General features: G+C 47.3%; 1 protein-coding gene across 7 annotated transcripts in view; it reads right to left on the bottom strand.

The window, feature by feature from the left end:
* Positions 1–12,537, bottom strand: part of LOC128322324 (peroxidasin homolog) — a 165,787-nt gene that overhangs the window by 36,675 nt on the left and 116,575 nt on the right. For 3 of the 7 annotated variants that reach the window (XM_053243384.1, XM_053243387.1, XM_053243389.1), the window contains 6 exons: positions 11,602–11,736; positions 8,905–9,113; positions 7,295–7,409; positions 5,921–6,014; positions 4,504–4,620; positions 215–2,817 (listed from right to left, as the gene is read on the bottom strand). In XM_053243384.1, coding sequence (XP_053099359.1) covers positions 4,525–4,620; positions 5,921–6,014; positions 7,295–7,409; positions 8,905–9,113; positions 11,602–11,736 — 649 coding nt within the window. In that variant the 3' untranslated portion in view covers positions 215–2,817; positions 4,504–4,524. Of the gene's footprint in view, positions 1–214; positions 2,818–4,038; positions 4,073–4,503; positions 4,621–5,920; positions 6,015–7,294; positions 7,410–8,904; positions 9,114–11,601; positions 11,737–12,537 lie in introns of those variants that run through there. The other 4 variants (XM_053243385.1, XR_008305664.1, XM_053243388.1 and 1 more) reach the window with 4 other exon arrangements.

Here is a 12,537-nt window from a genome sequence, read left to right as displayed (position 1 = left end):
AGTGTAGGGGAATAGAAGGTATTTGGGGAAGGACAGAGAGAAAACCAATGAACTCAGGCCTCTTAGCACCACCTCTGGTGACTGACTGATTCCAAGAGTCAAAGTAAACCTCCACCCAAACAGAATTACATGGGGCATCATAAAAGAGCACCGGGTATATTGTAGCACCATTATTATTTTTAAAAGCACCACAAAATAGCAAGAGCACCATAAATCAGATTCAAAACTTGGCCGTGTGTTTCCAGCATAAGCTGCAGGATGAACTCATGGGTGTCATAAATACAAAGGATGTTCTGCATTAGTTGACCCTTGAAATGCAAGCCCATAGAATCATCTCTGGGCCCACTAGCAGAATGCACCTTCCTCTTCTGGAATATCCTTGCTGCAGACATTATCCAGTTCTGTGGCCATGGATTCTCCCCAACTCCCATGAAAACTGTGGTGCTGAAACGGTGCCGAGAATTCTCTTAGACAGCACTAGCTCCCTCACAGAAACATAGTACCCAGTGGGATAAGCTACGGCAGTTTCATTGCTTTAACTCCGTAGCATAAGTATGGCCTGAGGATGTACTGGCACAGGAACCTCCCACATTTGCATGTTAGTGCTGGAAAGAGGGGTGTTTGCTCATGGCCCCACAGAAAGTGGAATTGTTGAGAAAAAACCTGCCTTTGCCTCTGTGTGGTTTCTGCCTTCCAGTCCAACTTTCTGATAGTCTCCCATCTGCCGCAGGTTGGAGCATAAACGCAGTACTTCTTTAGACAATGCGTAGTTTAACTATGGAATTCATTGCCACTGGATGTGGAGATGGCCACCAATCGAGATGGGTTTAAAAGATAAATACATGGAGGACAGGGCTATCAACAGCTACTAGACTTGGTAGCTAGGATCAGGATCAGAGGGGGCATGCCCCTTAACACCAGGTGCTAGGAAGCACCAAGAGAGGGGCGGTTTCCCTCTTTCTCCCACTTGCAGGCTTCCCAGATGCCCCTGGTTGGCCACTGTGTGAAGCAGGGAGCTGGGCTAGATGGGCCTTGGGCCCGATACAGCAGGGCTTTCCTTATGTTCTAATGTAATTGGGTGGGCCCAGTGATTGTTATTAAGAGCAAGGATGTATCCGAGCAGCGAGAGAGCAGCCTAACAGAACTTCCCAACTAACTGCACTAGTTAGTTTTTCCAACTAGTGCAGTGGGGAAGGAGCAATTTTTGATGTCCTTCCTTTCCTCAGGGAGCCCTGTGTGCCACCCAAAAGTACATCCCCAAGGGCTGCGCAACCTTCAGGGACACATTTTCGGGTGGCACAGAGGGCTTCTTGGAGAATGGAAGAGTGCCCCAAATTGCCACTTGTCCACTGCACCAGCTGGGAAGTTTGGTTAGGCTGCTCTCTGGCTGCACTGGTGCATCTTTGCTCTGTATATCAGCCAGTGCAGACTGAGGGGAGGTTGGATGCAAACGGGATCTGCAGCTGAGAACAGATAATGGGGGTTACTTCTGTATCAGTACCAGCACCAGGGGGAAAAAGGGGGAGAGGCACAGAAGGGGCAACGTGCACTTTTGGGTGGGCGAGTTGTGACCCACATGCTAGATTTCTAAAGTGGGGGGCAGTTGGAGAGAGATGCCAGGACACCTACTTTCCTGTCCTCCTGAGCTGCCCTTGTTCCTTATTATTTTATCACACATTAGACCAGGTCTCACAAGACCTGGTTTGTGGCGGTGAGCGGGAAGGGAGCCCTGGGCAGCCAGATCGGCCGCCCACATGACTGCCAGCTCCGTAAACCCGGGCTAAGGGGAGGGCTACTTGAGCAGGTTAGCCGCTCAAGAACCACTGGGCTCGCAGCCGAGCCTGGTGGTTCTTACGATTAGCAGAAATCGGGCTAGGCTCTCCTAGCCCGATTTTTGCTTATCGTGAGAATAGCCCCAATTTTTGCAAGGTGACTGGAAATGTCTTTCATGATACACGCAAAAGAGAACTGGACAGATGCAGCCCAAGGAGGAACAAGATCATTATGAGCACAAGGGGGAAAGGTTGGTTCCCTCCAGCCAGAAAAGTTCTGCAGAAGTTTCCTGCAACCTTGAGAATAGCTGATGAAGTGTAGCAGCCTAAGGCAAAGTCTGGTTAATCTCCGTTTCCGGCTATGTTTTTCAATGCAGGCGACTGCACACCAGGTATGACAGAAGCCGTTTCCAGAAGATATGTCTCTTCTTGTTGCTTCCCTTCATTGTTGTCCATCACCTGCTCATTTTTGCATTCCTGTCAACGTTCTGCTTGATTTGATTGCTTAACGATTTGGATCTTTCCGTACACATGTGTACACAGCAAATGTTGGTGCTCCCCTGTGGCTTTGCTTGGGCCTCAGCTGGGTCTTTGGCTTCTGAAAACGGCACATTTCAACCACGTTTGCAAAAGGTTGAGTTGTCCGGGATGCTTGCAGAAGGGTAAGAAGAGCTTCCTGAGCTGGGAATTATCTGGATGTAGTGTCCACACTCTCAGCTAAGATGCTGTAGACAGGAAGTATTTTCAGGAAGCATATAAGCATAATCAGTCCAGCTCTAAAAACAGGACAGTGGAGAAGTTTGTAATAGGTCATTTCTTGATCAGGCAAGAAGAAGCAAAGGCAGTGTAGGGATCTAAGAAGTCTGTGGTCTATCAGTGCAGTGGGCCAGGGGTTCTGAGAAGCACAACTGTCCTGGGGCATGACCAGGATTCGATACAGCCCAGGGAACTGCTGACGGTAATGGGCTCTCCTGAATCAAAACAGGCATTTCTTGGGAAACAGCACCGTGTGAAATGTGTTGACAGATGCTTGAAATACTGTAACCTGAACAGGGTGAAACACAGAACGAGTGCATTATAAACAGAAGCAAGGAAAATCTTTGCAACTCAGTTTCTGCAAGCTGTCTGACACACAGCAAGGTCCAGTGATGGCAATATAAACAGGTGCACATGGGATTGGGTCCAAAGAGCAATGTGCAAAAGGACAAAATTGCCTGGCCCCATTCCGTGAACGGTTGCACATGAGTTTGTGGAAGGCTTCTTGCAATGCTGAACCAAAATCCTTTGGGGTTGCGTTACAGTACAAGAAACATGGTGAATTTGGAAAATATGCGCTATAGCACACAAACTCTGGTAGATCATAAAAATAATTTGAAAAGGGCTTGTGTAGGGACTTGCACCTGAGTTTGTGCAAATAAAGAAAGTCGCCTGGATTCAGGGTCACTTTTCTCACACAACACTTTTCTGCTAAGTCAGAAGCATCCTTTCCATGAGTGGAAGAGGCTTTCATTAGGGGGAAAGGGGGTATATTTGGATTCAAGCTAGCTAATTAATTAATTAATTAATTAATTAATTAAATTTCTAGATTGCCCCATCCAAAGGCTCTGGGCAGTGCACGACACGTGCTCAAGCTCCCGCCAAGAAATGCTGCAGTGGAGAAACCCAGAGATAGCAGAGTCGATGCATCATAAGTCACACCAAAATAGTAAAAAACCTCAATACAAGTAGTCCAATGTGTTTGAAGATATTTGATGCTTCAGATAGTTCTAGTACTGTGCAATTACATTTGAGTAAGTATTATGTCTCCATGTCTATCACCAGGAAGCCTAGCCAAACCTGAACCCAAAAACCCGTTTGGAGAAGTTTTTTTTCACTGAACAAGAATGGGACCGGCACCTAGAATATCTCGTTTACCTTCAACCTGAACCAGGACCAAACCCCTGAACACAAAACATGGTAACTGGTTCAAAATAAGTGGTCCATTAATTGCACGCTCTGCTTTCAACTGCAGGATTAAGGTTTTGCTTTCCTGTTTTGTATCCTGTTGAATACATATTGTTTGTAAAAGAAAGGAAAGATTGTGCCGTCGAGTCAGCATCGACTCCTGTTTGTAAAAGCCTCACAAAATTCAAAACCAAACGGTTTAAAGAACAACAGGGCTGGTTCAGATTATACGTCTGAGCTGGTCTACCTACTGTGAGATCAGGGACACCCATTCTGTTCCCTCTCCTGGTGCAGATTTCCCCTTCTTCTAATCCGATAGTGTGGTGGTTCAACTGAATTGCCCCCTTACATATGATCTAAACAGAAGAAACCACCGTTCCATATGATTAGACGAAGGGAAATGTGCTGGGAGGCAGAGCACCTACCCTAAATTCTTGAACAGTTAACCCAGCCAAATTCCAGATGGGACAAATCTTGAGACAAAGCCTCTCTGAGCAAGTGACAACCTGAGCAACTGCACCCTAAAATGCAATCAAGGCAAGTCCCGAATAGTTAATCAAAACTGGCAAACTAGAACGCTTTTGTTAGAACATCCACCTGAATAGCAACCATCCTAACCACACATCTCCTCCAGATCCTGCTCTAGAAGGCCCCACCTAAGTAGACACACAAACCCAGGTATTTATACGCTTTGCCTTCTGAGGTCCCCCAGGCATGCACTGCACCAGCTTGCTCCTGAGACTAATCCCACCACTTCCCCATATTGAGCATGGATTGTCCCCCTCACATTAGCACCAGGAAGGGCTGGTCATCTTTTCCTCCATTTGGCGCCAGTCTTCTGCTGCCGACCAGATTTGCCAGAACTTCGTTGCTGCTGCCTCAGCTGGCCTTCCAAATAGTTGACCTGATAACAAAGGCAACAAGGATCGCATCAATATTGCTACACACACTCCCTACCTCCTTAAGCTGCGGGAAGTTCCGGGGACACCGCTACCCAGGTGTGGTTTCCTTTTCAGGAGATATCACTAGAAGGTTAGGGTATCTTTGTAATATTTGGTTTATTTGTAACTATACAAGTTGGACATCAGGAAGGTGTAAGCAACATGTACACTCCTATAAGTTAGCAACAGATAATTCAGATCCCCAGAGAGACATCCCTGTACCCTAAGTTGCCCTCCACCAGTTCTTCAGCTCAGTTGGAAAGGTTCCCATTCCAACCTTTCCCCAGCCTATTCACACGTTATGTTCAGTGCATGTACAATCTGTGTAGAGCACACACACACATACAGACCTCCATGTACATAGCTATATTCACCCATCATGTTCATGATGTGCTATTATTCACACATTATGTTCAATGCATGTACCAAAGCTGGGTAGCTTTTCCACCTATCTTGTTTCCACACAATCACTTTTCCCTCCTCCCACCTAGTTGTTTGCACCCACACAACCGAAAACAGGGAGCACACACGGCTCCCAAACCTCGGTAGGACACAGTATTCACTTGTGTGAAACAATTGCTTCAATGCCAGTGAGATCTCACCGGGATCCCAGTAAGGATGTGGACAAGACTGGAAAATATTCAGGGCCAAACTAGCTATTTAAATCTGAGTATATTCCAATCACCTATAAACAGCCAGTACAGTCTAGGCACTAGAGTGTCACACCAGGACTGGAGAGATCTGGGTTCAAATTTCCACTCAGCCGTGAAGCTCACTAGGTGATCTTGGGAAGGCCAGTTATCCCCTCTCAGTCTAACTTATCTCAGAGGGTTATTGTGGGGGGAAATGTATGCGTGTACGCTGCCCTGAGTTTCTTGGTGGAAGGACAGGATAGCAGTGTATTCCAGGACTTCTCAATCTTGGAGAATGTTGTTCGACTACAGCTGTCCTGCTCCTTAAACAAATATTTATATACTGCTTTTCAACAAAGTTCCCAAAGTGGCTTACATAGAGAAATAAAAATAACCGGCTCACAATCTAAAAAGAAACATACTAGACACCAGCAACAGCCAGTAGAGGGATGCTCTGCTGAGGTTGGCTAGGGTCAGTTGCTCTCTTGCTCCTCCCATCATCCTCAGCCACAATGGCCTTCAGGATGCACAGAATATCTGGACTAGGCAACATTAATACCAGCAGGGCCTGAGGACTCTGATACCCAGTTTTACACTCTGATCCCAGGAATCCCAACCTGTCCCCACCTACCTGTTTCCGAAGAGCAGAGACAGTTTTTTCAAGTTCATTCACTAAAGACTCAAGATCCTCTTCTGAAGAAGGGTTCTGTGGAGGTCCCTCTGTCCTGCAGGAAGAAACAGGGCTTAATCCGAGGGTATTTCCGAGTCAGGGGCCTCTCTTGCTAGGGTGAAGCTGAAAAAAATCCAGTGGTTGTGCAGGATACACAGGCAGTGCTCCGAACATCTTTCATACAGAATCTCCCTCCCCTTCTTTTCTTGTCTCCTTAGTGTCTATTTAAAGATTGTGAGCTCCTTGGGGCAGAGACCTGTCCTCTCGCCAGGAGGCTTTACAGACAGGGCTTCTACACCAAATCTCCTTCAGAAGAGAGTGTGAGCATTCACACTCCATCCAAACTTACCCCAAAGTCCCTTCGAGATCCTTGGACCCACTCCACACACAAATTGGGCTTTGTCTTGCGAATTCTAGCTTATCTCGGTGTATTTCCAGGTTTTTAAAATGCTGGTTTTAAGCTACTTTTTCTGAAAATGCGGAGCAAATAGGGAGAGGCACTGATGTAGAATCATTAGCATGATAAGAGGGATACTCTCTTTAGAAATGCAGATATAGCTCTTTAGTAATCTCTCTCTCTCCCCGCCCCATTGGCTAGAAGGAAAACACGGAGGCATGCCATGTGAACTTGCATCAAAACAAAACCCAAGAGCAGAGGGGAGAGGCTGCTTCCCTTAATGCTGTGAGTGTGATTTGAACTGGCTTCACTCAACATTTACCCAACAGCATGAAGCCATGAGCGAATAACTCCCTGGAGCTTTTTGAGACAACAGGCTTTACTGTGGGTTTAGTGCGAGGCTTTACTGTGAGTTCAGGGAATAACAGATACTCTGACAGAAAAAGAGGATTTTTTTAACTCCGGATATAAATCTGTCTAGATTCCAGTATGGAGGGGGAAACCCGAATCATGTTTGAAGTGTGCTCTGAAATACTGCAGGGACTTTGGGGTAAATCTGGCCGAGATGTGAATACACACCCACCCGGGTAGCACTATCTAGATCAGGGATTCTCAATGTTGGGTCCCCAGATGTTATTGAACTTCAACTCCCATCATCCCAAGCCCCAGTGGCCTTTGGTTGGGAATTATGGGAGTTGAAGTTCAATAACATCTGGGGACCCAACATTGAGAATCTCTGATCTAGATAATAATTTATGCACTGCCTTGCTGGATCACACAAGCTCCCAAAATACAGCATGAACACCTGCCTACTTTGCAAACACAAATTTGCACACAGTGTAACACAGGATTATTGGCTGAGGAGTAGCAGGGGTCAGTGAGGCAACAACCCTGTCTTTTTAAACAAGAAGACGAAGAGGGTGAAAAGAGCACCACACCTCAGGTCTCCCAGAATGGCCTTGGAAGGGTTTTCTTCCGGGTAGCTGAAATCGGACGACCTCTTGCTTCGGAATTGCTGTGAGAGAGCCCTAAATTGGCCCCTCGTCCTGCAGTCTGGAGAAAAATAAAGGGGGGGGGACTGATGATGGATATGAAACGCTCAGCAAATTATATCCCTCCCCAGCTAAAGAGCAGGTGTGGATAATGTTAGCTCAACAGGAAGATGTTCGCTCTGTTGGGAGGAATGCTTAAACCTTTACTGGCTAGCCATTTCCCCCCTGAACTCCCATCTCCTTCCCCACTTCCAGATCTGTGTTTACTTTGCAAAAAAGCAATGTGGAGGAGAATTTCTTCCACACCCACTTTCCCCCTCCAATGCAAAACTGCTTCCTCTAGAGGTACTTTGCAACAGGCCTCTGGTACCCACAAGAGCAGTGTAAAATGGAGTTTTGTCCCCAGACAAAAATGGGTTTTGGCCCCTACCCTACCCTAATGGGTAGTTGTAACTCATACTGCAGATACTATGGGTATGCAGAACCAGTTCAAATCAAACCCAGCTTGATTCGAACTGGCCCAGTTCGACCAGTTTGAATCGGCCTAGCGCCCCAAAAGAGGGAATCCTTACCAAATTCCCTTCACTTGAACTGGGTCAAACCGGTTCAATAGCACAACCTGAACCACTGGCCAGTTCTAATGAATTGGTTCATGGACCAGTGATTCCGTGCAGACCCCTAGCAGATACTTCTCCCCATCTCTGACATGGTCAGACTCAAACCAGTGCCAAAAAGGGAGAGCCACTTTGCATAACAGAACATCAAGACACATGAACATATTTTTGCACCCTGCGTGCTTTCAAAGATCATTTTGTGCTCGCTGAAGCCCATATCTTCCAGTTAATGTGCACAATTGACAGAGGCTGGCCTGCAGCCAGCAGGGTCTATGCAAGAGTGGCCTCAGGTAGCGAGTGCAGAAGGGCCCCCAGGAAAAAGGGAGCCTTCCTTTCCCGGAGGCTTCTTGCAACCTTGATTGTATGTAGCAGCACCCGGTCAGGAATGCAGGAAGGTTTTGCTCAGACTTGCCTTTCAGCTGCAAAGCAGTAGCTGTCCGCACTCCGTGGCCTGCCTGATGCTCAGTGAATGCAAATCATCTTAATTATGTGAACCAAAAACAAAATCCCAGCTGGAACCTGAGTCATAAGAGCACAAAAACATAAGGAGAGCCCTGCTGGATCAGACCAAATGTCCATCTAGTTTTCATCATGCTACTCACAGGGACCAACCAGATGCTTCTGGGAAGCCCACAAGCAGGGGATGAAGGCAACAGCCCTCTGCCTCTGTTCTCCTCCCCCAACAACTGGTATTCAGGTACACTGCACCCAAACATGGAGGTTCCACACAATCACCACGACTAGTAGCCAGTGATAAATATCCTCTTCTCCATGAATTTGTCTAATCCCTTTCAAAGCCATCTCAGGTCGTGGCCATCATCACATCTTGTAGCTGTAAAAGTCGCACATAAATTCTGCACTGTGCAACAAAGTCCTTTCCTTGTCACTCCCATGGTGTTTGTTGGGCTGCCTGAACCAGATCTCTGTCCTCCTCCTCTTTACCTTCACAGCAGTCCTGCCACATACGTAGATCGACTTCGGGGACTTTATCACAGCTGACCATGCCCTGAGGGTACGGCGCCACCCGGAAGACGTCCTTCTGCAGCTGCCTGATGTGGTCGCTGTTGTCACAGATGATGCGTGCGAGTGATGCCTGCCGGATCTGTGTGAGCTGGGCTGGGCTGAGCACCCCTGGGTTCTCGTACCAAAACCTTGCAGGAAATTGCATATGAGGACATCAGTAACTGGCTTGTTCAAGGACAGGAAAAAAAAGAGACTACAAGGCTAAGACTGGAGGGGCTGGAAAAATAAGGTAGAGTTGACTTACACAGGCAGGCTCATCACTCATTGACTACAGCAACGAGGGATGACGCCATGTTGCCAGAACCTGAGGGGTATACTCGTGTGAAATAGGGGCTGTAACCCAGAATTTGGCTTTTAAAAAGCCAAATCTGGCAAAAAACAACCCCCATTTAATTCATCACTATAGGCAGAATTTTCATATCTCCTGAGGTCAACTCAAACACAGTATTTTTCAGTGGAGACTGCCCACAAATCTGGCTGAAAGCTATGGCATTGGGACCAACACAAGACATGAAACAACACACCTGTTCATGTGAACCAACCCCAAGGAATACACCAATCCTCTGAGAAGCTGGATTCAGTTTTTGCAGTACAAAACAAGAAAGTTAAGTGTCCTTCCAGACGGCAATAAGGAGCACTAAGTGAGAAGGTTTTGTACATGATCCAAGTGCGCATTACTCTAGCCCCGCAAACTAGTGTTGGCTTCCATATATCCTAACTAGCGGGAATCTATGATGAGTTCAGACACAGGGCAGCAGCCTCCTGTGACTTCTGCAGTTCCACCTGCTGGCCTGCAGTTGCTTTTCAAGAAGAACTACCATTCGTCAGAAAAGCAGTAACCCAACCAGTGCAAAGTTCCTAAGAAGCAGGAGGAGAGAAGAGGAAGAAGCTACAAGCAACCTCCTCTCCTCTTTGCCTACCCCACAATTTCACTTTCAGTGTTTGCATGGGTCGTTTTTATAAGACTGCCCAGAGATGCATGTTTTGGGCGGTATATGTTAAAATAAAATGATTGAAATAAATAAAAGAAGGCTATCCTCCAGCAGAGACAGGGGGCAAGGCTGGATTTGATGCCTTGCCACAGATGCCATAATACCTTGGGCCGCCTCTGAGAACAGCAGAGCAATCTTGGAAGAGGAAGAGGAAGGAGCAGAGATAACCAGGGATCCTAAAACATGTGGGTGGAAAAACTCCTTCACAAATAATGTTCCGACACTGCGTTCCTCTTGCAACAGATTTGCTGCTTTGTTATGAGGAAGCATTTCACTGGAGCATTTGTCTCCACAGTGTATTCAGGTGGACATACCAATGGGTGTTTTAAAAACATACATTTAAGTTGTCATTTAACAAAAACAAACATGGGCGTCCTCCTTGTCAAGATATATGAGTCTCCCCCTGGGGTCACACAAGTGCCAGCCAAGAACAATCTTCTTGAATGGTGATAGGCTGGGTTTTGAGCAGATATTAGGAACACAGGAAGCTGCCTTATACCGGAGTCAGACCACTGGTCCATCTAGCTCAGCACAGTCTACACCAGGCCTGCGCCACATAAGGCCCGGGGGCCGGATTCAGCCCACAGTGACTATTTTACTGGCCCCCAGGTATCCTGCAGCAACACGGCAGCTGGAAAATGCCTTATAGCGCCATCCTGTGCATGCTTTCACATTTGTTTGGGGCTGAGATGCACTCTAGGGGCCCCACTGATTGAGCAGGGGCAGGACCTATTCTCTGGCTACTATCCTTGGTTGAAACTAGGGGTCCATTGACAGGGGGAATTGATCCACAAGAAACTAATATTTTTAATTTTAATGTAATAATGTGCTAAAAATTGACCTCGGTCCCTGCACGCCAAGTTGTGGGTGGTTCTGGCTCACCAGAGCATTTGAGTTGTGCAGCCCTGGTCTACACAGACTGGCAGTGGCTTCTCCCAGGCTGCAGGCAGGAGTCTCTCCCAGCCCTTTCTTGGTGATGCTGCCAGGGAGGGAACTGGGAACCTTCTGCATTAAAGCATGCAGATGCTCTTCCCAGAGCAGCCCCATCCCCTCAGGGGAATGTCTTGCAGTGCTCACACATGTAGTCTCCCATTCAAATGCAAGCCAGGGTGGATCCTGCTTAGCAAAGGAGACAAGTCATGCTTGCTAGCACAAGGCCAGCTCTCCTCTGGGTGCCTGTCTGCTCCAACTGGCAATGGCCCTCCAGTGTCTCAGGTGAGAAGTCTTCTTCTCCAGTAGTGCTACTGGCGATCCTAAGATGCTTTTGAACTTGAGAAGAAGCCAGGAACAGAACCCGGGCCTTCATCATGCAAAGCACATGCTCTGCCACTGGAGTTGTGGATACTCCTGGTAAGTACATGATGCCGCCTTCTACAATCAGACCACTGGCCCAACTAGGCTAGTTGGGCTAATCTCTAGGCTAATCTCTAGGGTCCCATCACTTGCTAACCCTTCCTTTTAACTGGACATGACAGGTACTGGACCTGGGATTTCAGTATTCTGCTACGATGACCCCTCCCCTGCAGAAGGGCCCCACGCGGAGGTGATGAAAATTTAGCATTCTCCTAATCCAAAGAGCAACACGTTTGGGCAGAATGGTGAAAAGCATTGACAGTCGGGCTACCTGTCTCCATCCCGGAGTCTTCGGAACTGGGTCACCAATAGGCACATCAGTGTTGGCCCAACTCTGGTACCAGGGACAAGATCTTCCACCATCAGTGCAGGAAACAGGTCAATATTCTTTGTAATCCCATATAAACTGCGGTTGTGAAGGGGGATGAAACAGCAGAGTTAAATTTGACAGGTTTAACTCCCCAGGGAACTTTAGTCCTGGGGAGTACAGGACTAGAATGAAGGAATCTCTAGCAAAGACTTCTCAGCACTCTCACTAAGCTACAATTCCCCCAAGATTCTTTGCGGGAAAACACCACAGACGTGACACGGGAGACCTGGGATAGGATCTCTTGGCTTAAGAACAGCAACACACAACTTTAAAAGAGCAGTGGGAAACTCCAGTGTTGAACTGAGCAGTGGGGTATTTAATATTGTGTACTGTGCCATGTTCTCAAAATTCAATGCCCCTCGTCACCACTATTAACCTCACTGGGGGAAAATCAAGCACAATGCAGGTACCTATTTTTCTTTCTACTGCGGGGGCAATAGCTGCTCATGGGGTGAGGATATTTACTGAAGGAAAATGATACAGTGAGAAAGTAAAATCCTTGGTTCACTGGACACTGATTGCATGCTGTTACGAAACCATGGTAGGGAGGACGTGCCAACACTCTACTTCATTGCATGTTGGATTGTTCACTTCCACTGCTGGAGGCAAGAATGCAGGTCAGCTACTTGCAAAACCAGTAAAGAGGTTCATGGGGTGTGTTTGTAGCAAATGCCATATTTATGTGCCTGTGGATTTCCCCCAGTCCCAGCTCTAGAGGGAGGACAGCAGAATACAGGTTGCTTCACAGAGAGACATACAGCACACTTGGGGGTGTTGGAGTGTGCCCTCTGGGCACACCTTCCAAGATGGCACAGGGGCTCAAGAGGGCTCCTTTTC

Source organism: Hemicordylus capensis, chromosome 4 (genome assembly GCF_027244095.1).
Source record: "Hemicordylus capensis ecotype Gifberg chromosome 4, rHemCap1.1.pri, whole genome shotgun sequence".
Taxonomy (NCBI): Eukaryota; Metazoa; Chordata; class Lepidosauria; order Squamata; family Cordylidae; genus Hemicordylus; species Hemicordylus capensis.
Note: the sequence above shows the minus strand (reverse complement) of the source record. Positions and strands in the feature narration are given on the sequence as shown.